At 38.4% G+C, this 24,362-nt stretch overlaps 1 protein-coding gene across 2 annotated transcripts in view; it reads right to left on the bottom strand.

The window, feature by feature from the left end:
* TMTC2 (transmembrane O-mannosyltransferase targeting cadherins 2) overlaps positions 1-24,362 on the bottom strand; it is a 193,696-nt gene that overhangs the window by 81,679 nt on the left and 87,655 nt on the right. For both annotated transcript variants that reach the window (XM_054207348.1, XM_054207339.1), the window contains exon 2: positions 9,747-10,317. In XM_054207348.1, coding sequence (XP_054063323.1) covers positions 9,747-10,317 — 571 coding nt within the window. The remainder of the gene's footprint in view (positions 1-9,746; positions 10,318-24,362) is intronic.

A 24,362-nucleotide genomic window follows, 5' to 3' on the forward strand; every position in this document is an offset into this window, starting at 1 on the left:
CCAATGTGGACTATCCACAGCATCGAGGGATTCTTCTCTTTTCTAAGAGACATTCAAGGTTACTGAGGCTAGAAATTTACCTCCAAACAACTGACCCATAAAGTCAGCTACAGGATTGCAAGCCTGTGTTCCTTCTCTCCCCATACCTAATCTACATTGCAGCTGGAAAAAGAAATACAGGCATACGTACAAAATATCATTCAGTTCCTCCAGTAAATATGCCAGAAAGTGTTTGCTGCATTCTATCACAACTGGCTGTTTCCACAGTAAATCTCATATACTTATATTTTCCCTCTTTTTAATATTGTAACTGTCTACATAGGTTAATGTTTAGAATCACTCACCTTGGAAAAAGCGTGCACATAATCATTAAATCATTACGACTTAAGCAAAAATGAGCATAAGCCAGGAAATTCAAAATTAAACCTAATACCAAGAGAAAAGTCTCCCTCGTGGCTCGGGGTTTCCATCTGTTCCTGCTCCTTCAAAGCATGTTCTCCCAGGTCTGGAATCAGAGATCATGCTCAGGTACCAGGAGTACATGAGTAGTCTTGGGTAGGACTCCAAGAAGACAAGTGTCTTTGAGAATCCAGTTCTATCGAATAGATGCGGGCAATGCTTTCCGAGCACTACAGTTCTGAAACTTAGGTGACTGCAGTTAAGGTGCTCAAAAAATCAGAAGCCTGATCTTCACATACTCTCAGCTCTGTTATCTTTCCCAAAGGTGCTGTGACGCACTGCTGGGAGTCAGAACTGAGAGCATCCAGAAGCTGCACCTGCTCCCTAATCTGTTTGATTCTGACTGGGGACATACAGATTTTTCTCTTCTGACACTACTCAGTCGTGCCCTGACTGCTGGGAGCAGACAGTCTAGCTTGCTATTTAGCTGTGATCAACCAAGTGCCACGGGTTCATTCAGTAAAGCTCACCAGGAACTACAAGCACGCAGCACTTCATCAAATCAGGACATTTAAGTGCCTAAACATGACATTAGGAGGCTAATATAAAGTACTCACGACTGATCATTTGTATGCAAGGTGCAGGTATAAAATTTCTGGCATTTAACAAACACAAGGGATACATACTTGACGAATATGATCATGAATGCATGCATTTTAACCAAGGCACCAAAACAGGTTTAAGCAGAAAGGTGTAACTCCTGCAGCAAATCTACATGAAAGGAATTACACCAGGAGACATTTCACTCACTGAGACACCACTTAGCTTTAGCACTGTATGTTGGTTTTTCCCATTTTGTGGCCAGCACCCAGACAACCGACACATGGGAGAAGCAGAGCTAGAGGGAAACAGGACACAGCTTTCCAGCTCGTGAACAAACGGAAAACTGAAGATGGGCCAAAGCTGCATGTATTTCCTACACCTCAAAGTTCACAGTCCCCTTATCTCCAGCATAAAATACTTAATACATTGACCATCCCTACCAAAAAGCATGAAATATAACTGTTCTTTAATACTGATATTTTAAACAGGAAAATTGCCAGCTGTCAGAAAAACACAGTTTTACAAAGTTTCTTCAATTAGGTAGCTAAAGTAATCACTAAGATGAAGAAAATCCAACACCTGCAAATCTTCCTAATGTTCTGAAACACAGTTGTTACACACTGTGGTAAGTTTGAACTTGATTTTGAAAACATTAAAAGCTAGGAGAGTAACATTGCCAGATCGATACTATTTGCACAGGTTTTGTAAACTGCAAAGTGGCAAGCCCACCAATAACCTGTAATTAAACAGCACCATGAAAAAGTCACGCCGTTCTTGATATTAGTAATTAGCATGTAACCTCAGAATGAAAAATAAGTGCTAACACCAACTGTGCAATCCCCTGGAAGCTTTTTCACCCTGCGCCTGAAAAGAGATCCCTTTTAAACCAGAGGGAAGAATGGAAGAACACACAGCATACTTTGCATGCTACGATGCGGTATAAATCTTAGGCAAGACTGAAGACAGTGACAACCTTTATCTTGCAAACTAACCTCTCTGTTAAACTGAAGGTTCTTCATGTCTTCACAGTCCCTGTGAATATGAAAAAGGCTTCTCTTTTTTCCACTTACTTACTCGTTTATTAAAGAAGCCTTTGTCTTTTCCACCTTTCCAGAGAGGAATTCTCAAATACAGTCTCCAAAATATTATTGTAGACTTCAAGCAGGTAGACAAAAGTAATGCAGATTTTAGTAGCAATTCTACGACAGACATTACAGATTTAATATTAAAATATAATCCGTTTTAAGCCAGTGACTTCAGCAAGATATCTTATGTTTCCTCATTTAAAAACAAAACAAAACCAAAACCAAACAAAAAGACAATAAAAAAGAAAAAAGGCAAAAAACCACAAAACACAACATTTGCTAAATTTGCCTTAGGACGCTGTATTTCTGTCATATGTGATCTGTTTCAGTGGTTTAAAACACCCTGTGAAAATATTTTCAGGAAACAACAGCTATTTATACATATTGATGTCCAATTCAGTACCACTCCACTGACATCACAGGGACCTGCAGGAGATCAATATCTCTGAGAAGAGAGATAGTGGAAGCCAATCTTGCTTTTCTTATTTCAGGATCAAAAGGAAAAGCAGCAAGGAGCTGTGGGAACTACAGGAAACAACAGTATTAGCTACTTGAAATTGTCAAGAAAGAAGTAAATTGCAAAAAGCTTCTTTTGTCTAGGAAATATCTGCTAGGGGGAGGGGGAGCGATGGTCAAGACCATACAGGCCTCATGCTGCTGCCATCCAGCAGAGTGAAGAGAAAAGCACCAGGCTGGCTCATCCGCAAATATGAGCAATGTATGTGCAGGCACATTCGTCTCAGCATTTCCACGATTTTGTACAGATTTAAAGCTGCCAGAAGAATTAACCCCCAGCTGACCACCACAGAATGAGAGATCACAGCTAGGGAACAAATGGGGCCCCAGCTGGCAGTGGAGCTCCCAATCTTTTCCTCAGCTCTTCAAATACAAAAGGTTACAGCGCACAAATGCAACATTTAACAGCTTAGTGCACTTGAATATGCAGCTCTCGTTAGAGAAAATGAACCTGCAAGAGGTCAGGTCATGTTTTGAAGCTGTAAGTTATTTATTATTTTTAAGTGAGACAAAAGCAGTCTCAAGGAAAAATACATTTACTAAACATGTGACTCCAAGGACGAGGTCTGTCCTTCAAGGGAGCGGCTGCTGCCCTAACACTGCATTTCAAAGCCACAGGACTAAGGCTGGACCATACCCACACAAGTGTTTGAGAGAAATAACTTACAAAATAATAGCTTACCAATCAGATCTGCCAAAATATCCAGGCCTGTGGGTAAGTTCAAGCATAATAAAATTCCTTAGATTGCAGAAAACAAGCAGAAAATAAACCATCAAGCTATATTTTAAACAGTGATAAAACACTGCTGCAGAATGGCATAACTTGTAGATGGAGAAGAGGTGAAAAACCAGCAAGACCGACAACCACACTGCTAACGCTTTGGAGTTCCTCGGAAGAGAATGACAAAACTGCAAATTTAAATCAAGAACAGCATTTTACTTTGAAATTGCTTTCCAAAGCATGATAAATTCTAAAAGTAGCGACTTCAAAGAGTAAAGAATGCATAAAGTGGCTTATTTCAAGGTTAGAGTGTTCTCAAAAATCAGTAGCTTCATCTAATACCCAGCAAGTTCTACTTTGAGCAGGAATCATACACATCACCCACAACTAAGGCTGTTCCAGGACCATAAAAGAAAGTAGTGTTTTATAAAACTTGGTTTGGTGGTTGACCATGTCATCCACGGAGACCCCAGGTTTACATCATTACCTTAAATAAAATATGGGCCTCCAAGAAAATTGCTTTTTACAAAACCAATACTGTTATAATAGCACAGAAGGTTAGATGATGCATTCTGCAATCCAATTTGTGGTTCACGTTAGGTTATAGATACCAATAACTAATTCCACATGTGAGACCGGGCTCCCGGGGCGGGGGTGGGATTTTAATCAAATAAGTGATGGGAAAAGAGAGTTTTCCTTATTTTAGTGTAGCAAACCCTCTGTACCAACAATATGTTGATCTGGTAAAATGTTACCATGCTGTAGCAGTGAAACATTAGTGGAACATGCATCTGGTTTAGTTATTTCTGTAAGGCAGTTTGTACACATAAACCACACAGCAATAAATACTTTATCATAACCATTATATTAAAAATGAACTTTAAATGCATTTGCCCCATCTTTTTAACTGCTAATGTTGTCCAGCTCCATTCCCACTTAAAAAAAGAAACAAAAAAAAAAAAAAGAGAAAAAGGAAAAAAGGGCAGCACAGTAGGGTTTATATTAGCTTTGTACTACTAATTGGACAGAAGACTGTGTACTGCAATGTTGATTAATGGGTTTGCTCTCAAGCTGGAGATTGCAAGTACAAAAGAATTAGGCCTCTGAATTTGCATATTTTCTATAATTACAAAATTGATCACAGCTCTCTCCAGTAGTCAGGTTCCCCTCTCCTCCTCCTACACTTTTGGTGGTTTAACATGTGCAAGCCTAGCTGCTGACAGGTACCATCATCTGATACGTGTGATACACGACAACTCAATCAATCTGCGTACCTGCTATGCAACCTACACTGGAAATGACTCAAGGTCTAAAATGCTGAAAAATCAAACAAAAGCCTAACTTTCTTCCATAACAAATGCTTGGCTCCAGTAGAGCACCACTTTTTTTTTTTTTTTTAACTGTTCTTATTTCAGACAACTCATTTATGACCACAATAAACACACCTCCACCAAAATCTGCTGCCTTAAAGACAGAGAATACATTCTTGTCAGCATGTGCTTCGAAAGCCAGGCAGACGGAATAAAATAGAGCTAACCAAATGAAACGGGGTCCAGACTGACAACTTTGCCAGCCAGAGTGAGAACATCACAGACAGACGGGAATACAAGACTTGGCAAAAGGAAAAAAATCAGCAGCCAAGTTCTACCGAACAACCAATACGCAGATGACAGGGGAAAGAGCTGCATAGTTTAATAAGTAGCTACGATATACATTTTTAAAGTGCATTAAGAATAGCTTCTAAATAAGGGGTAATATTCATCTGCTCTGCTGGTGGTCCTGCTCTGCAGCTGCCTTGTTCAGAAGCTTTGCCAGTCTATTCAAATCGCACTTGGATGCTGTCATGTACTTGATGTGACAAATCAGGACTCACATGATAATAGGTGTGAGCCCAGTAAACAGCTACTGGTATTGTGTAGTACCCACCATTTCATATTCATTGGATGCTCGACCCAAAGATAAGAACAAAATGGAAAAAAAACGGCTTGTCACCCCAATGCCATCTCCTACCATCTGCTGGAGTGTTTTTAAAGCAGCTTTTTCCAGCTCATCCTTCACTGACCATCCTGAAGAAGGCCAGTGGTTTTATTGTTCTTTAAACATAATTAACTGTGTTTCAGTTTGCCCTGATATACTCTGAAATGGCTTATAGAAGCCGAAAGCCACAGGCTGGCAGCAAGGCAACCCAGGTCTTTTAACCCACTCCCCCAAATCCCTCACTCTCCGCTCCTTGCTTCTGCCACCGCACCTCAGCTTTCCTCTCAATATTTGCCAGTATAGCTGTCTGTAGGGCAATGATGAGGACTCCATATAACTGAATTGATTGAGTTTTAAAATAACTCCTAGAGATATACCTGGGATATCTGGGGGGATTTTTTTAAGGGTTATTTTTTACCTGCATTTCCTCTCAGCTCCAGTTTGCAGCACAGCCTAGGAAACAGTTGTGTCAGCTCAGCTGGACCGGGTTTAGCTTAAGGTTAGGTGGATTGAAAGGGGTAGCTCCTTTTCACCATTCTCTTACAAAGCTGGAGTGGCATGCTGTTTATTCTGCATTCAGTTTAATATTGTTACTGCTTACTTATTTAGTTCAGATTTAAGCTAACCAGCTCTTAAAATTATTTTCATTTCTTCCTTGATTCCATTCTACACTTCTTCCCTCCAATGAACTACAAAAGACCATAATTTTTTCCTGGACTGCCCTTTTTGATGGTTCCCCCCGCACCTTCCTCCTCCCAGTTGCCCTCCCCCAGTTCCCTACTGGGAAAACACAGTAAAAAAAAATTTCAGAACAGGTAAATGGACGCAATTCTTCCTAATTGCCCAGACATTCTAATAAAGAGTTCTCTGATGAGATGGGGTTTTGTTTGGTGGGAGATTTTTTTCTTTCAGCTTAAACCGTACAGTTTTTCGTATGCTCGAGCCAGTTGAACACCACAGGATGACTCATCTGTAGATGGCTACTTTGGCCTCATGCAATTTGCAATGCAGGAATGTCTTTTCAAGTACGAAAAAGTGTAGGCACCAACATGGAAAAAATAAATAAAACCCTTAATCCAAAAGTTGATTTTGTTTGCTTAAGGAGATTTTACAGTTTGTTCAAGGAAGAATTTGTCAGTTCTTACTAGAGATACATTTTATTTAAGGCCAAAGCAGCAAGAAAAAGGCAACACCCAAATGATCCCAAACAGATGCAGAGCTGAAAGCTTTCTTCATTTTTGTTTGAATCTGTGCTTTAAATCTGCATAATGCAAAAATTAATCTGTTGGCAAAAATTAATGTCTTGGGCACTTATTTTGATTATTTTAAATACAAAACTTAAAAAAAAAAAAAAAAACAAAGAAAAAAAACTCCACTTGTCTTCATCATTGCATGCATAAACACACAGAATCAAACTAAAACCAAAGCTTTCAGTAAGAAAACTTAGCTCTGTTCTTACTAGTGGTTTCAGAAGAGCCATGTTATCACTTTAAAATGCCAATCTTACAGTGAAATCATCTTGGAATTACTTGAAAATAAATCTAAAAAGTAACTTCAAATCAACAGGTGAGCATCTAACTTGCCTTCGTGGTCAGGAGTTGTCAAACATTGGTCAGACATGCTACAATCAAAACCCAAATTTCTCAACTACAAGTGCATTGGCCATTTTCAAATCAAGCATCAATATCAACTAAATAGCATCCTCCAAAAACAATTTCCAGTCTTCGGATGGAGCAGGTCAGGTCTCACTCACCCGAACATTCTCTAAACAGTATTTTATGTGAAAGGGTAAAACTCAAAGACCAAAGAAAATATAAACACAGTGAGAAAGTGTTTCAGAAAATACTGACTGAAAAGAAGGCAACCCACTAGAATAATTATTTTCAGTTTCGTTTTTAGGTCAATTCTAATGTTTTTATTGCCCTAAAATGTTTTTATCATAGAGTGTAGAGTTCTCCAGAAGACTGAAGCATTTGCTTTAATTTGCTTTTAAGGTGCTACCTTTGTTCCTCTTTGAGACACCTGTCTGTCTTTATTTATTTATTTTGAATTTACAGTGATTACCCTTACAGAAGGCTTGTATTTCACTCCTTTACTTCCCATGGAGTGCTTGGGAACAGGAAACTGAGATGTTAAAGGTAGAGGCCATGCAAAGCTGGAGTACAAGAGTATACGGACAAGTACTCAAAGAGAAAGACTTCTCATAGCAGGCTAGGTCAATTAAGATATTCCTGGCATCCCAAGCCCTGCAGGACCATGTGTTCTTCGAAAAACCTACATAATTTGTCAATGATTTTTGTAAAATTTAAGTAAAAAAGATATTACTGAAGATATTTTATAACTGAAGCACCCAGCTGAACTCCTCATCACTGAAAATGACTGAACAGAAGCTCCCCTCGAATTGAGGTAAAACTTGGTCAGCAGCACTCAGCCTGAACAGATGTACAAGGAAAATGTAGCCTAGTAATTTAGTGACTTAGGAAATGCATTTCTGGCAAATTAAGAAAAACATTCATATTTTTGTTCACTGTGGATCCTCCCCATAAAATTCCCTCCAGCTACAATCCAATTTCCATAAAGGTTTGCAATTTACAAAGCACATAATTACTATTTCTATCGTTACAGATGGAAAAACATTGAGGCATTGACACAAGTTTGCTTTCCAAGACAAGTCTGATGCGAGGCAAAAAAAAACAAAACAACGACACACAAGCCAGGTGTCCAAATGTAAATCTCCACACATGGGAAATGAGGCCTTGTGTTCAAAGAGTTAGGATGTAGAAGCTTGGATTTCACCTGTGTCACTTAGGTTTTTTCTGGACCAATTTTACCCTGTCCCTGAAGCAGAAAAGGGGGGAAAAAAAAAAAGCTTTTCCCCATGAAAAGTTCATCAGAAATGTCTGCAAAGGTTTTGGTTTTGAGCAATGAGTACTCCGTAATAAAAAACTTCCCAGCTCCATGACTGTCTCTTAGCCATTGCAGGCTGCAATGAGGAGAGGCTGCGAGGAACACCAGTTTAGATTTGGTGTGAAGTCATGCACAAGGCGTTCAGAATTTTCTATATGTCGTATGAATGTTTTTACCACTGTTTAATTCTATACGATAAGTGAACACTTGAGTTATGAACCAAACTCCTCAAAGCACTTTAAAAAAAAATCTCATCCTGTATCTTTCAGAATAAAGCTTGCTGTTACAGATGCACTATTTAAAAAAAACTTAACTGCTTGACTGCTTGGTTTTGCTCAGCATTAGGTAAACAATGTAGCATACAGTATTTGGCTACTAATATTCAACAGTTTTACACACTTCAATAGATATGAGTAAAACAAAACAAAACAAACACCAAGAAGAAATTATTCTTTCCTTTTTGGTTTCGTCAGAAAAGAGCATGATAACCAAGTCAACATGTCACAGCAGTTTAAGAGGGAACCATCAGATACTACTTGTTTTTTTGACTGCTATTTTCCTTGTATACTACAGATACGTATTCTATACAAGCAGAAGCCATCACTTCTTTATCAAAATCTACAATTTCTTTTGAATTCATTTGAGTGAGAAATCAAAATTTTAAAATCACAGTATTTGAGATAAATCACAAAGCCTTATTTTGTTTTATTGCTTTTCTTGATTATGTCTCACTGAAAAATGTAACAACACATGTCCCTGTGAAACATTTTCCTTTTAAGTTAGTATTTTTCTGAAAGAAAGCCATTTCACTGAAAATAAAATTACATATACTCAACTTACTCATTTGTACAGCAACTGATGTAAATGAGTTTTGATTTCAGCTGGGGTTTCTGGGTCCCACTAAAATACATGTGGTTTTGGGCGGGGGAAGTTAAGGGGTTTGGGTGGGCTTGTTTGTTTGCCTATCCTACGTTTTCTTGGGCGAGAAGTTAAAAAATGATAAATAGATATTTTGTTAAGGCAATAATACATTTGAGTCACAGCTCCTACTAATGGGAGAAAAAATACATGCCAAAGGCATGCACCCAGGTCCTATGCATGTGTGTTAAACTAGAACAATAAGAGCTCTACCTTTGCCTCAGGGAGCCTGAAGATGATATCAGCTGTCGAACTTGCACCCGACCATACTAAGCTGAGTTTGCAAGATACAAGAGGATAAAAGCATGAATGAATTCTTTGCAAAAGGCAGCCAGATATCCAGAGCTCAACGCTAAACAGAATGAGGAGGGAGCTCCTGGAAGTAGGGAAAGTAATTGAAAAAAATACATCCCCAGCGCCAAGTAATAGCGATGGATAATAACACATTGTTTAAACACAATGTAAAAACCCCATACTAAACTGCTTTGAATGTTATTTCAGCATTAGACATCTGTGCTTATTTTTGGGAGTTGACTAAACTACTAAGAATTATTGTGTACTTGAAAACTCATTTAGCACCTGTTTAACTGATCAGTTATGGGAAAGAAAAGGAGACTCACCTTGTATAAAGCAGGAACGATCTGACGCATTTTCAGCCGATGAAATACAAAGATATCGTACACTGCTGAAATGGCCAGAACAGTCACTCCTTGCTCCTTCCACAGCATGCTGCATCCTGCACACAGCCCTGCTCCCAAGATCCAGCCCCAAGTACTCAGTGAGGAACCTCTGGTAGAGCAGTGCTTCACGTAACACATCAGGGAAAGCAGAAAGAAGAGGCAGGCTCCAATGTCTGCCCTCCCTACAATCCCTGCTACGGCTTCCGTGTGGATCGGATGAGATGCAAACAGCAGGCCTGCTATCAAGGTCCAGTACCCATCCCCAAACAGGATCCTGGAGAAGTTTGTGAAAAGGCCTGTGACTGCAGCATGTAACAGGACGTTTACAAGGTGGTAGCCCCACGGGTCCATCCCTCCGACGGCATGGTTAATGCGGAAGGAAAGCGTGCAGAGCGGTCTGTATGACTTGTGGCTCCCACTGTGAGTGAGCAGTGTCCCCCAAAAGTCATTGTAGAAGATATGGGTCCACGGCGTCTCAGGCAGAAGGTCCTGGTTTGTCTTGATAGCTCGACTACAAAAGACAAATGAAAACTTAATTTCAGCAGAAAGAAAAGGGTACAAATGAAAGGCTGTGAAAATGCAATCACACTGCTGCCATGAGAAAGAATGGCATCGCTTTGGTGCTGCTTTAATTCAAGTTTTGAATTTTTACAGGAGGTGCTAGAAAGCTACATATCTATTGACTTCTCAATAAAGCAAAATTTCCATATAAATTGGCTTTTAAAACATTAGAAACAGATGTTACGCTGCTTCCATTAAATTAAAACACCCTTCAGTGACATTCTTCTGAGTCTAACCCAGGAGTAATCAGTTAAGATTTGATGAGTTATAATTAAAATGTAAAAGAAATATGAAAAACTGACAAACATTATTGTTGAAAGAACGGATCCTCCAGTAATTCAGAACTAAAACCCCAACTGGCCTTTTATATTGAAATTTTAATTTAGATGTTGGAATGAATCTCACTGACATGGACGAACAATAAATACAGAAGTTGGTAGGAGCATGCAAATCGCTGGTGCTGTACAGGGCACTCCCACAACTGTCTCATACATATTTTGACTGACAACTTTTTCTGCTAACACCTTGCTGGGGGCAGACAGCAGAATATTTTACAGAAGAAAATACACCTTCTCTTCAAATTTCTGATATTTACAAGTGAGGAAAAAAAACATTTTTAGGTTGTATAAGCTTATGAATTCAAGTCTGTGTCAGCTTGATTGGAAAGAAAAAAAAAAATGTTGCGGCTTTCAGCATTTATGTTCCCAACCATCCTGGCAAGGACTGGTGCCAGCCATTAGCAGTCTCCATGTCTAATTCAGCATTGTAAAAATCTGTCCCCTATAATGTTAGTCCAAATCAAATCATTTGCATTTAAAATTTATGCTGTGGGAGAAGGTGTGAGACCTGCTTAGCGCAAAGAGATGACTAGAATTTAATTAGTTACTTGCCTTCATAACCAAAGTTGTATTGAAGCAATTATTTAAAGATGCATTGTTGTTACTACTGAGCTTAACTCATTTAGCATTTATTTTACCAGGGTAAGTAAGAATCCAGCCAGCTCAAGATTCTTCTATTAAAAATATTAAACAAGAGAGATGATTTATATCTAATTCTTTATTCATTCTCTCTTTCTGCTTTTCCAATAAATATATTCCCGTAATTAACAATTTTTCAATTCAGATGAAGAAGAAAGAAAATTGGTGTGAAACTCAGACCGGTGTTTGAAATGCCCTAGTCTAATTCATACTCCAAGACTCCCCTCACATTCTCACCCCCAATAAAACAAGTCCCTTGGAACCTGTATCCAAATCCCATTTTTTTATGGTATTAGTTTCAGGAATGTTGTCTTGTTCTGTAAAGAAAAATGCTCAAACACTGATATACTATGCCACAGAATCTCCATGCAAATACTCTAAATACCACGCAGCTCAGCATTTCCATTGTGCGGAGCACATTGCTGTAATGCTTTCAGACATGCTTCCTCTCCGCATGTCCTTTTGTCTGCGAGCATATGGAGGTTACAGAGAGGTCAGCTTAAATCCTTTAAAGATCTGATGATGCTTTCTAGAATACTTGAAAATTTTCATTTTGACTTCTACTTATGCAGCGGATCGGGTTGCTTGTATTTGTTTTCACACACACACACACCCATTTTTCTCATTTTAGTCCAGTCACAAAAGAACACTGGAAGAAAACAAGATCTTTGTTTTCACATTATTTATCTTGTCCTTTGGTGTAGTCCTTTCCTGAAATCCAATTCCTCTGTTTGTGATTTCAGTTTGTAGTATCACTCTCAGAACCACTATCAGAAAACTGGGAATTCAGCAAGAATAAAGCAGGTGTTAGGCTAGAAAGAGTCCTTCCTCTGAGAAAAACATAATATGTTAGACTACAGACTCCCAAATGCTAAGAATGGCTATCAGATGTCAGGATTTAAAGTTGAAACCTTGAACTGCAAAAGTGTTTTTTCTTGGGGAAATACTAAGAAAATAAGTGGCACTAATATGTCAGCACAACTGCCCTCCCCTGAGGCAGAGCATTCTGCTACAAAGAGCCTAGATGGTGCACAGGTCGTTGCCATGAAATGGTAGATTTTATTATATTGTTTGCAAATGTGGCCATTTCCAATACTTGAAGCCATGCAACCACTTTAAAAAACAAAACAAAAACGGAACTGCAGCTATCAGTAGACATGTACAAAAAGCTCCACGCTAGCTGCTACACTTGTTAAGAAGAGACCAGCCCTCTCCCTCTAAACTGAGCATTTTCATGCAGCACATACTCATATTGGACTGCTTCCCACCAAAAGTAAACTGTTTTTCTCCAAATCATAAAGAAACTTATTGTACATTCTGAAGGCATTAATTCAGCCAAATTTTATTTACAGCCTATTAACAAACTTGATGCAACCCTGATCCCTTCCTGTTCAGACCTGTTCATATTAAAAATTAAAAAAAAAAAAAGGAAAAAACAAAAAACCCATCCCACCCTACAACAAGAAGCCTTGAACGATACAGTATTGATCACTCCACATTTGGGTACTGAATTCAGCAAAAAATTGTGAAGTGCTCCTAGTTTCTCCTGCACATAAAGGTAACAGATTCTAAGCCCTTACTAATACCTGTCAGTCAGCACGAAAAATACAGAAGCTGCCAGTTCCAGCTTACTCAGTGGTCCAGTCAGGCCAAATGTTTAATTTTCTGAGTCAAGATTTGAAATAAAGTTAAAAGTTCTTTCCATACAGTTATTTTTTGCTAAATGTTTGAAAGTAAAAGGAATTAAAAAAAAGTCTGTGTAATGCTTTGGGATATTAGAAGAGTCTAATACAAGAGTGAAACTAGATGTCCTACAGCAAAAAAGCAACTTTCACATAGTCTGCTTGTTAATGTTCAACAACTACCACGTTCCACATTATAAAATGTATTAAAGAACACAATTGGCCAAGATTAGACTTGACTGTGCAGAAGATGCAGGAATACGAGCACCTGAGATACTGGAGCCAGGCAACTCTGCATCATTTTTCCTTCAAAAGCAAATAAGGTGTCAGTAAGACTAAGGACAACACCACACTGGGCACCGTTATGGTGGGTCAGACAGAAACAGCCCATGGGCCCACAACCAGCTTTGGCTGTGCCCAGCCTGGCTGTCTGACAGCATTGGCAAAAAAAAAAAAAAAAAAAAAAGGAAATGAAATGTTTACCTCGGTGAAGGGGAGAGAAATACAAGCTTTGTATCTAATAAAATAAAAGAATAAAAATAAATAGTAACAAATCGCTCGTCTCAGGACCCTGAAGGGCACTAATAGGCCTTGACAGCCCTGACCTCTCTTCGCCAGCTCCCCCGACCCTGTCCCCAGACCAGGACCCCACACCAGCCCCCTGGGCCTCCCTCCACCCTTTGCCTGGCTCAGGACCCCATGTCAGCCCCTTGGGGCCATCAGCCCGTGCCCCAGAGCCAGTCTCCAGCTCCCCACAGTCCTGCCCTGCCCAGCCATGGGCCCTGCCAAGCCAGGCCCACCTGCTGGCCCATGTCCCAGCCCGGCCTCAGCCCCAGGGAGGTGCCCAAGGCCCAGGGCTGTGTCTGGCCCCTGGCAGCCCGACACCTGTCTGGGGCAAGGCCCTGTTTTTCTTTAATTACTAAATTAACAAGCTGTTAACTCTGCTGCAGTATTGATGCTTAGCCGCCAATTTCAATGGCAAATTTGAATGCAGTCCCTCTTCACGGCCTAGCAGGTTGTGCTGACATGTCCTTCGTAAAGCCTCCCGCACTAGCAGCCACTTGGTCTCTCCGCAGATAGAAAATAATATTAATTGCTGGCTCCGGGAAAGACTCTGGGATAAAGGAAACTACAAAACACCTTATTAGCCTTGTCTTCTCCTTCACTTACAGTTTACCTTCAGGTTACGTCCCGCAGATTAGTCCAGTCTTGCTAATGGGCATAACAAGAGAAACTCTCCAACTGCACTCATCACTCAAACACAGCCCTAAACTCTGCTCTCGCTAAAAGGCAGCGGGTCACAAGGGAAAGTCATTTTTCAAAGCTCCAACACAATTGGCATTTTTACTTTCAAGCAGCCTCAGATAAGGTTTGCAGACTCAGTCAGGGAACTTGCTTTCTTCAATTTTTAATGCCTGCCCATTTCACGCATCCTGGGAGAGTGGGATATCTTATTCAGTGTACAACAAATGGATGGGTTCGGGGGGGGGGGGTGGTGTGTGTGGAAGGAATCAGTGTCAGCTATCAGTTCCTCAAAAATGGAAGTCTGAAGAAAGACAAAAGCTGTGAAGGCAAAATCATAATTTCTAATCCACTCGAAAGAATCCTTCTGCCTCCTCCTATAAACCGCTTATTTGCCTAGATTGGTACACACCTTGAACGCAATTCAGTAAGATTTTTTTCATCAAACTCAAAAATGCCAGAGATCCAGCAGTTCACACACACACATATACATGCATACACACACCAAAAAAATCCCAGATGTTTTTAAAATTAACAGCTATATATGTCCTAAACTTCTGCGCTAGTGCTAAACTGATCCAGGTGTTAACGTCGGGGTAAAAAAACAGATGCGACATTCTAAAGTGATTTAACGCGTTAAGCCTTATGTCCAGCTTCAATATTGCTAATGGTCCCCATATGCTGAAAATGAACATCAGCATTTGAAGTAGAGAACATATTTTAAAGAAAAAGGAGAACTCCCAAACGTGCACACAGGAAGCCATTGACCAGCCCTCTCTCACATAAAACAGATAGGCAGTGATGGACTGTCAAGTCTCTACTTGGAGGTTCTTCATTGGTTTTCCTCAATATCATTTCTGAATATTATTCATTTACTCCTTTTTCATAAATAGCAATGGGAAAGCACCCTGGAGTATTTTTACAGTGGATCTTAATGAGTCATCCTAAGGATGCTTTCAAGATTGTATGTTACTTGTATAGATGACAAGCCTGAAAACACAGCCAGAGCCTACTTTTTAGAGTACAAACAGCTTCACATGCCCCAAAACACAGAGCAGCTGAGTCAACCCTCCAAACTACTACTGGCTACCTGTTAGGCAGGTGTGTGGCCAGAAACCAGGCAAGTAGAGCTTGTCATACTTTGGACAATTCTCATACTTGCCTTAGACTACAATATACACATAGTCTGTATTGATAGGATAAAGAAAAATCAGAAAATACTATCTAGTACATAGAGATGTCTTAAGAAAGGATAAGCATAAGTACAGAAAAACACATTCATTTACATGATCAATTATAGACCCAAGGGAACTATCTGCCATTCTAGTAGATTTCTGGTGGCAATTATGTCTTACATGTTCTGTATTAAAGTTCATTCCTTCACAACAGTTGTGAAAGTGGAATTTATCTACAAATCCAGCAGGCAGTAAAGTTTTATCCATGCCACTTCTCAAAAAAAGATCTCTATGTTGTATATCAACTAGGGACACCTGCAGGAGACCAAATTCTGTGCGTCCTCTGGGTTTCAAGTTGCAGCTTTCAGATTCTCTTAAAAGCAAATTTTCTTAGGAGAATCTCTAAGGAACAGCTAATAACTCAGCTGTGTTCAGATGGGAAATACTGGGTAACAACTAGCTACGTGATATATAGGATCCTGAGCTGCTAGCTAGGCCCTGAGGATAGGACTGTATGTACCAAACACATTGAAGGAAACACCTAAGTTCAAATTATATTTTAAATTAATTAAAGGAAAACCTAACATCACAAAAGGGAAATAAAGTTCAAGTAAACAAGTGCCTAGCTATCTTCTACTAACAGCATGGTCCTTTTCTAACTGTATAGAAATACCTGAATACATCAAACTCAGAGCTCAAACATTGAAGACAACATATATTTTTAAGATAATATTCCTATCTTGTGTAATTCATAGTGAAAACTATTAGCTAAACATGTAATTAGTACAGAGTTTCAGAAGAATATATTAACAAATTATAATATACTGTAAATTTCAGACTATTACTGTCCTATAGCAGTAATTTCATAGTCAACTTTCGTTTAGTACCAGAACAAACAGGAACTAGAAATAACAGGACTGTAAGTAGTGTTTTAGTCATAAAACTTTCGTGGGTGAGACTTTCCTGAATTAGGTATAAGCAAAGTGGAAAGATGGATGAATGAGACAACTATAACTATACCCTCACATGATTGCAACCACTGTCAAAAATGAATACACAGAGAAATAAACAAAAAGCCCTCCAGAAAACAAACAACAAAACCACAGAGAAAGATTATGGTCTTGTTGTACCACAGTATAAAGACATATGGACATTCTAAGATTTTCTAAGCTGCACAATGTCTTTTAAAGGAATTGATCTTTTAAAGTAAGCAACATAAATTTGCAGAATGTGTTGGGGGGGGAAGACATCTAAGCAAGGTAATGTGCTCCTCGTTTATTTCCATGAACATTTCCATCTTCCACCAGTAGGCTATGATTCAGCAGCCCATCAGCTGCAGACTTTTAGACTTTATACCTTTGCGACTGTGTTATTCAGAAGAAGGAAGCTGTGGAAGTAGTTACATATAACACTAAATGTTTTTCGGCACTGCCTTAACTACACTGAAGTATGCTGCATGTATTGATTTTCTTATTGACCAAAAGAGCTTTGAAAACTTTAAGTAACTAAAGGTTCAAAACATTCTGGTTACAAGAAGGCTGAGATGACCTGAAAAATCTTTTCCATCCGGAACATAAATATTTCAAAAGTTAACTATAAAGGCTTTGAACTGTATCTTTCTCCATAACATAAACCTTCTAAGTGTGTCCTCATATGCTGAAAGAATCTGGCTGTAATATTAACCCTAAGTGCACCTCACTCCCTCTCAGTTTAAGCTTTAGCCTGACATAACAAACACTAAAAGATGGACTATGTGAAATTTGAAACCCTAATTAATACCAACTGCCTGGCATAGTACCACTTCATTATTCATGCATAGGTAAAAAACGCATGCTGGAGGGAAGTGAGAGAAGTAATTAATATTTTCTGATGCTGAACAATGGGATACTATCAGTTTCCTCTCAGGAGGGAGCAGATAAAAACAGGGGGAGAAGAAGGGCTCCTGGCTTTGTGTCTGGCTCCCTGCGTTTCTTCACCACAGCATGAACAGTAGGTCTGTGAAAATACATTTATTGAAAAAATACTTAAAATCCTAAACCAAAAAACGCTATTTGCTGTTCTCACAGCTGTTTCATAAGCTACCTTCTCTCCTGACTACACCATACAAAGCGAAATTGCAAATTCTGTTCCTCTAAGACTTCAAGATACTTAGTATTTACCCGATAACATATTCTTTCAAACACACATTCAAAGTTATTCTTTAAAATATTCTTCAGTGCCAAACTACTGCCTGGCAATAACTCACCATTTGTTTATATTTTTAATATATATATATATGAATATATATATATATATATATGTAATACCAGCTTCTGAAGCATGGTCAGAATTCATATTGGAACCTCTGCTGCCCTTTTCAAATCTATTTTAGATGAGAAAAGTGGGCCCAGCAGGCCTTATTAGATTTACTGTTCTGCAGCAGAATACAGCACTACACTATTTCTCTTCCTCACTTTCCTTTGAAAAAATAAAACATAAATAATTTTTGCCATTTCTCCATACAGTAACTCACAACAGTACAAAGACAGACATTTTAAGGCCTGAGAATACAGTACTAGAGTAGACATGTTGAATTTCTTAACCAGATTCATTGTATAGATATTAAGGTACTTTTTTTTTTTTTTGACAACCCACCTTCTGAATATACATCAAGCCTTTCCAAGACACACACATTTTTAAGCGATTATCTGAAAATAGAGGCACACTATGCAGGTGCCACTACAGAATAGTTTATCAGTCATACATCAGTCCCATGACTATACACTTCTCTTTTTTTTTTCAGTACGTGGCAGACTATACTGAGAAAAGAAGCTCAGTAATTTAATTTTTGAAAAATTACCCAATTTTTTTTCCTTTCAATTTATTTTTTGACACAGCAGTTACAGAAAGTTCAAGGAGATTGTACATAATTATGCCTAAACACACGCCTCTTGTGTACTCTAAACTTAAAGCCTGAAAGAATTTTTAGGCAGCACTTTGACTTTTATTTTTAGTGAAGCATTGAACAGAATACCCAGGAACACGTACACATACAAATATAGAAATAATGAGTAGAGATTTCTGAACCACAACATAACATAGAGACACTCTCCTTTTTATATTTGGGGGTGGGGAGGGTGGTGGAGGATAAAGAAAAACATCAAGTTATTTTGTGTAAGTTCCTTTCTTCAAGCCTTTTATTTAAGCACCAAAAAACCCCTTCATTAACCAAGGTCTGGTCTAAACTTATAGTTTTACTGGTTTAACTGAAAGGTGTTATTCAAAATCTATTTAGTGAAAACAATTTGGTGTATGCATATACATAGAGGTCAATTTAACCTTTATACTGGCTTTAGAACTCATAGTGAAAAATTGTCCTTATTGGGAGAAAGGGGGAAAAAAAACCCCAATCGCAGACCTAGCTACCATTCCTATTTTTCACTGTAAGAATCAAGTGATTCAAGAGAGCAGTCAGACCCACCCGGGCTTTCATTATCCAAAGAAATGCCAAGCAGAAACCTCGACACACTCCGAACTATCAGCTCTGGAATTTGTGCCCACCCAAAATCGTGCTGTCTCCCATTCCCTCCCTTCATCCCCACCACAAAATGCATAAATCCATAAAACTAATGTTCCGACACCAATTGTGCACCTCTCATCGCTTTTCCTACCGAAAGGATACCATGCTAGCAGATTTGTGGGGTGTTTTTTTTTTTTTTTAAATAACATTGTACAGAATTAGTATTTTCCATTTAGGTTAAGCACATTTTGTATCTTACAAATATTTATGCTGAGGCCTTAAAAGACTATTTAGTATGGCAAAAAACTAGAACTCTTGGGTATCTTTTTCTTGTAGTATTTCCTATTTTTAGTATAACTGCCCTCAAAAGTCGCCCAATTATGTACATGAAAGACTGTCCATAAATGTATTAACACACTACAAAAGGTACCACTTTTAGACAGCAATTTCCAAATAAAGGGGTAAGTGAAAACACAATGCTTAAATTTTTTCTTTCCTGAAATCAGTCTGGTCTAAGGAACCAAACAGTTGCCACTGGTCTTCAGAATTATTACTGTCTTCCTAGTTTAGTTTACCAGCTTCTCTGATACGCAGTCACAGATGGTTGTGGTCATAGCCCTATTTATAGCCAGATACTAAATAACATTAGGGCAAGAGAAATCCCTCCCGTGGACTAAAACTTATCCTGAGTCAGCTCCAAAGTCCAGCTACACAATCATGAACCAGAGATGATGTATTGACGTTTCAGTGTAATAGTCTGAGGAAACACACCAAACAAACCAAGCTTAACTTGATAAAAAAATCATCAAGAAACTTTAACATATACTTGAGATAAAACCCAAGGCTTACATTTCTCTGTGATGATAGTTTACTCACCAGTGAATCAACCAAAATATTTGAAGTACTTTCTCAGAGGATTCCAAATTAAAAATAGTGCAGCACTTTTCCATCTCAGATTCCTATTAGGCAAAGCTTCTACAGAATATATAGAGGGGCTAAAAACTGGCTAGAAAGCATTTGTGATGGACAGAGTTAGACTTTATCCTTAGTTTGTGCCATAGCCATGTCAGACAAATTCCTGGAAACTTTATGTTTAATTTTTTTAGCAGGAAAAAAAAAAAAGGAACTTGCTACAGACTTACGTCAAAACCAATTTTTATGAAAACTAAATTCTACCAAAAAGTAAAACCATCCAGATAATTAAAAACAATATTTGGTCCCACAAAGATGTGTAAGGACTTCTAGTGAACATAGTGACTGTTCAGCATAGTCCTGGATGAATGAACTATGCTCTTTCCAGCTCTCCAACTTCTCTACAGGAGCACTGCGGGATGCCCTACATAAATGTACTTTAATAGAGCAGACTGGCACCCACCCATTTGGAAACTGTTGATCCTACTGAAAAAGGTTCAAATGAGTTTTACTGATTTGCTTCATCTTTGTGCCTCGATAAGCTTATCCAGATGCAGGGACCTACTAGAGTAAACCAACTTTTGTGAAACACTAGAAACTGAAACCATAGCAATGCTCAAAATAAATTTTATTTTCTATTAATTCCTAGGTTAAGAGCAGCCAGGTAGCAGGCAACAGTTTGGGAGTGACATCGAAAGGACTAATCACAGTTATCACAAGAAAATATGGGCTTTATAGCTGCCATTATATGCAAGTCCACACCAAGCATGTTCTTGAGAATTTTACTGGATGCTGTCAAAGATTGAGCTAACAAGCCAGAAAATGATAAATTAGTTGAATTATATTATCAGAACACACAGGATCAAATTCTGATTTCTGCTATCTTAGTGTTAATCCACATTAGTAACGGAATAACCTCCAATTTATGTCACTGAAACCAGTAGGGTTTTATAATCAACTGCAATTGGCGTAAGCTTTTACAGCCTTTCAGTGGACTCCTTAGGCTTCCGAGCATAAAACCAAAACAACCATGCCTTAGTATGTTTTAGAGCAGCTGTTTGGAGGCAGGCAGTAAGTAAAAAGGATCTCAGATGGCAATCCAGGTAAACTGAAGCCGTTGACAGAATCACATACCTGATCAACCTTCCTGACGATACCATTACAGCTAAGTCAAATCAAACTGAACTACAAAAAGCAGCTAGTGTTGAACTGAAACAGTGCCAGATTTTCAAGTGCAATTCTATGCTGGCCAACCGCTTGCGCTTTTCTCCACTAGTGATTTGTGTGCCATTTTATTATTTATTTTTTTTAAGCAGCTTTAACTTAAGAAATATCCTTCTAAAAAATGAAAGCCTGAAGATCTACCGGAAGATCAAACCAATATTTAACTGCTAGGCTTAACTTCCCTACTGTAACATTTAAGTCCAATGATCCTTGACAGCAGCACAACGGAGGACTGCATTTTTCCTGGTAGATGAGGAACCTGAGTGCCACAAAAGGTTATGGCATTTCATAGCTCTGGCCTTTAGACAACCACAGCAATAAGTTTTGTCTAAAGAGACCTACAGAGGAAAGCTGATCGAACACAAAGCTTTATGAAAATTATTGAAAGCTTTAAAAAAGTGAACAGTTTGCTTCTTTCAGTAGCCTACATTAAACACAGAAATGGTTTGTGGGGAAACAATTCATGTGTAGCATTTTATTAAGACAGAAACTGTAAGTCTTCTCTCAAGATTCCAGCACTGCTAATGGACAGTGATAATTTTGCATTTTCTATTCAAAGGAGGACTGGTTGAGATCACAGTAAGAAGAAACTTCCAATATGGTAAAAAAAAAAATAAATCAAGGGTAGATTAAGAGAAACACATGCAGCTCCGTGCAATGAAGGTGACCCAAAGGAACCAGAGAACAGATGGCCTGGAGAGGTCAGTCAGCACATTAAGACTTCAAAAAGAGAAAAACAGTGGGTACTGTGTTGCCGCATTTGTTGACAAGGCAAACGTACTCTCTTCAAATATCTCAGCTTCTCACATAAGGATGGAAGAAATACAGAATTTCACCTTGGAAAGAAGCAGCTTCAACTTGACATGCCTGAGCTCGAACAATGTCTGTTTTCTACTAGGGATCTTCACATGTTTTATATATATCATTTAAGAAAGAATATTGTAATGCCCTTTTTATTTCTTTTTTCCTCAAAGAGCAACAGTCCATTTGAATCTATATATAAACTACAGCACATACCTATTACCTACGAAGCTGGGGAATGTTACCTTTTCAGAGTTCAGGCTCCCTCTTTGCTGTCTCCCATGGCATTACAAGCCACTGAAAATTTAATGAAGAAAATTCTAGTTTGCCAAACCATATAAAACAGCAGGACGTATTTATTTCTGCATATTAAAACCAACCTACAGTAACATAAGGAATAAGCAGTTTCTTCTCTACGAGACTTGCTTCTTTTTTCTAGGGCTCTACATTGATCTTGCTAGAAAGTAATGGGGAATTCAAGATTTATTTCTCGCCACAGGAAATTAGTTGTTTGAAATAATACAATGCTGTGTATGCATCATAAATTTCCCAGATTCCTAACATGTTGTGGTAGACAGAAAGACACTGAAAAATGAATTATGACATATAGCCAATAAATAATACAGTTATCCAACCCACACATCCCATCCACTAAGACAATGTAGCACTGAAGGCATATGAAGATTTCAGTGTAGACACCCATGTTCTTTTAATGAAATCTGAAGAAATACTGAGATAGTAAGCTATTGCTATCCAACTATTTTAGAAAAATGTACCCAGATGTTGCATGTAATCAGCCATGCGCACCTCATTCAAATCAACTTAATGACCCACTCTAGTTCCTTGTCAATTCTAGGCTTGTAGAATAAAAGCCTGTAGAAATCAATGTGGAAGAGAGACAGCTCCTGGCTCATGAGAGGCACTGGGAGCCCATAGGAAACCCAAAAACTCACCATCGCGTTTTCAAAATCGCTGGGAGTTTAAAGTCCCACCCCTGGAAAACGGAATGAATCTAGCTGGGAACTGCAGCAGTGCTGAGTATGAGGATCATTTCACGTTCAAGATATTCAACTTGAATCCCAAACTTACAGCGACTGCTTAACCGTCAACTACCGAGAAAGACAGAACAGCATTTCTAGAGACGCAAGCTGCTGTTATTGTAATATTACAGGCCAATGTTACAGGCCAACAAAACAGATGAAAGTTTTAAATTAAAGGTCACTTCTGTGGGCTGATATTCTGCAACTTTATGTATAAATCAAGCCAGGTGACTTATTTCCAATAGCTATGAAAATAATAAAATTGGTTTCAATGACCTCAGAGATATATATGCTTATTTGTGGTTGCGGCCCCAGGCAACCCTGAAATCAGCCATTCCATTAAGTCAGAACCATGGCACACAGCCAAGCTCCTGTAAGAGTTAAAGGTCTTGCACATACTTTCATTGTGTGTTTATTTGAATAGAATGGTGACTTTGGGTATTGGGCCACCCATCACTTATAGACCTCCCATAATACTTAGAGGAACTGTTCAGCCGAATCTTAGCATACACCAGTCAGACGTGGGACACAAGCTCTTTAAACAAGATGTAAAAGCATCAAAAATTAAAGCAATGGGGAAAAAAACCATCAAAACAGAGTTTATCTGGAGACATTTTACTGTGTATTTTCCTCTACAGATGAGTCATGCAACATTTTGGGTGCAGTTTAATTAAAATAATAAGATAAAGAATCTAAATGCTGTTACAAAGCCAAAAGAAATACACACTAAAAACCAAACTGTCCAATATAATAAAATAAGAAATAATGGTGACAATTATCAGAAAACAAAGAAAGTACTTCAGGTCACCATATTGTAAAATAATTGTGGGTTGTGTTTTTTTTTTAAATAAATAAACAAAAGAACTTCTTTTTCCCTTTCTTCTCCAGGGTCACAAAAAGAAGCTGAACAGCCAACTCATATAATCAGGAATACCACAATGATGTGGGGACATCAGAAACAAATTCTGAGTTGAACATTCAAAAATAACTGGCATTTGCCAGTAGTCTTAAGGACACCCTGCTACTAAATAAACAATCAATCAGTTTCTCAATCTGGGCTCCAGAGACACAAAAGTAATCATGAATTACATTGTCTTTCAGATGCTTCAAACTTTTTTTTTTTTTTTTAATTGAGGGAGGTTTCCATAATATAAGAAAAAAAAAAAAAAAAAAAATCAGTGTATTGCATTTCTACCTGTACAGCTGATCTCTCTCGAGTAAGAAGTAAGACAAATTCACAAGGAAAAAATGCATAATGCTATGCCTAATGATAAGCAGGGAGAAGTATGATTCAACCTTGATAGCACAAATAACACATAAAGCTATACTTACTACTCTATTTTCTTGACAGTGGTACCGCTTTTTACCATAAAAGGTCTCTCTCAAAGACAGCAAGTGTTAAATTGATACAGATAAAGAGAATAATGTTTTTAGAACTCGCTA

This window comes from Rissa tridactyla, chromosome 1, assembly GCF_028500815.1.
Source record: "Rissa tridactyla isolate bRisTri1 chromosome 1, bRisTri1.patW.cur.20221130, whole genome shotgun sequence".
Lineage (NCBI taxonomy): Eukaryota > Metazoa > Chordata > Aves > Charadriiformes > Laridae > Rissa > Rissa tridactyla.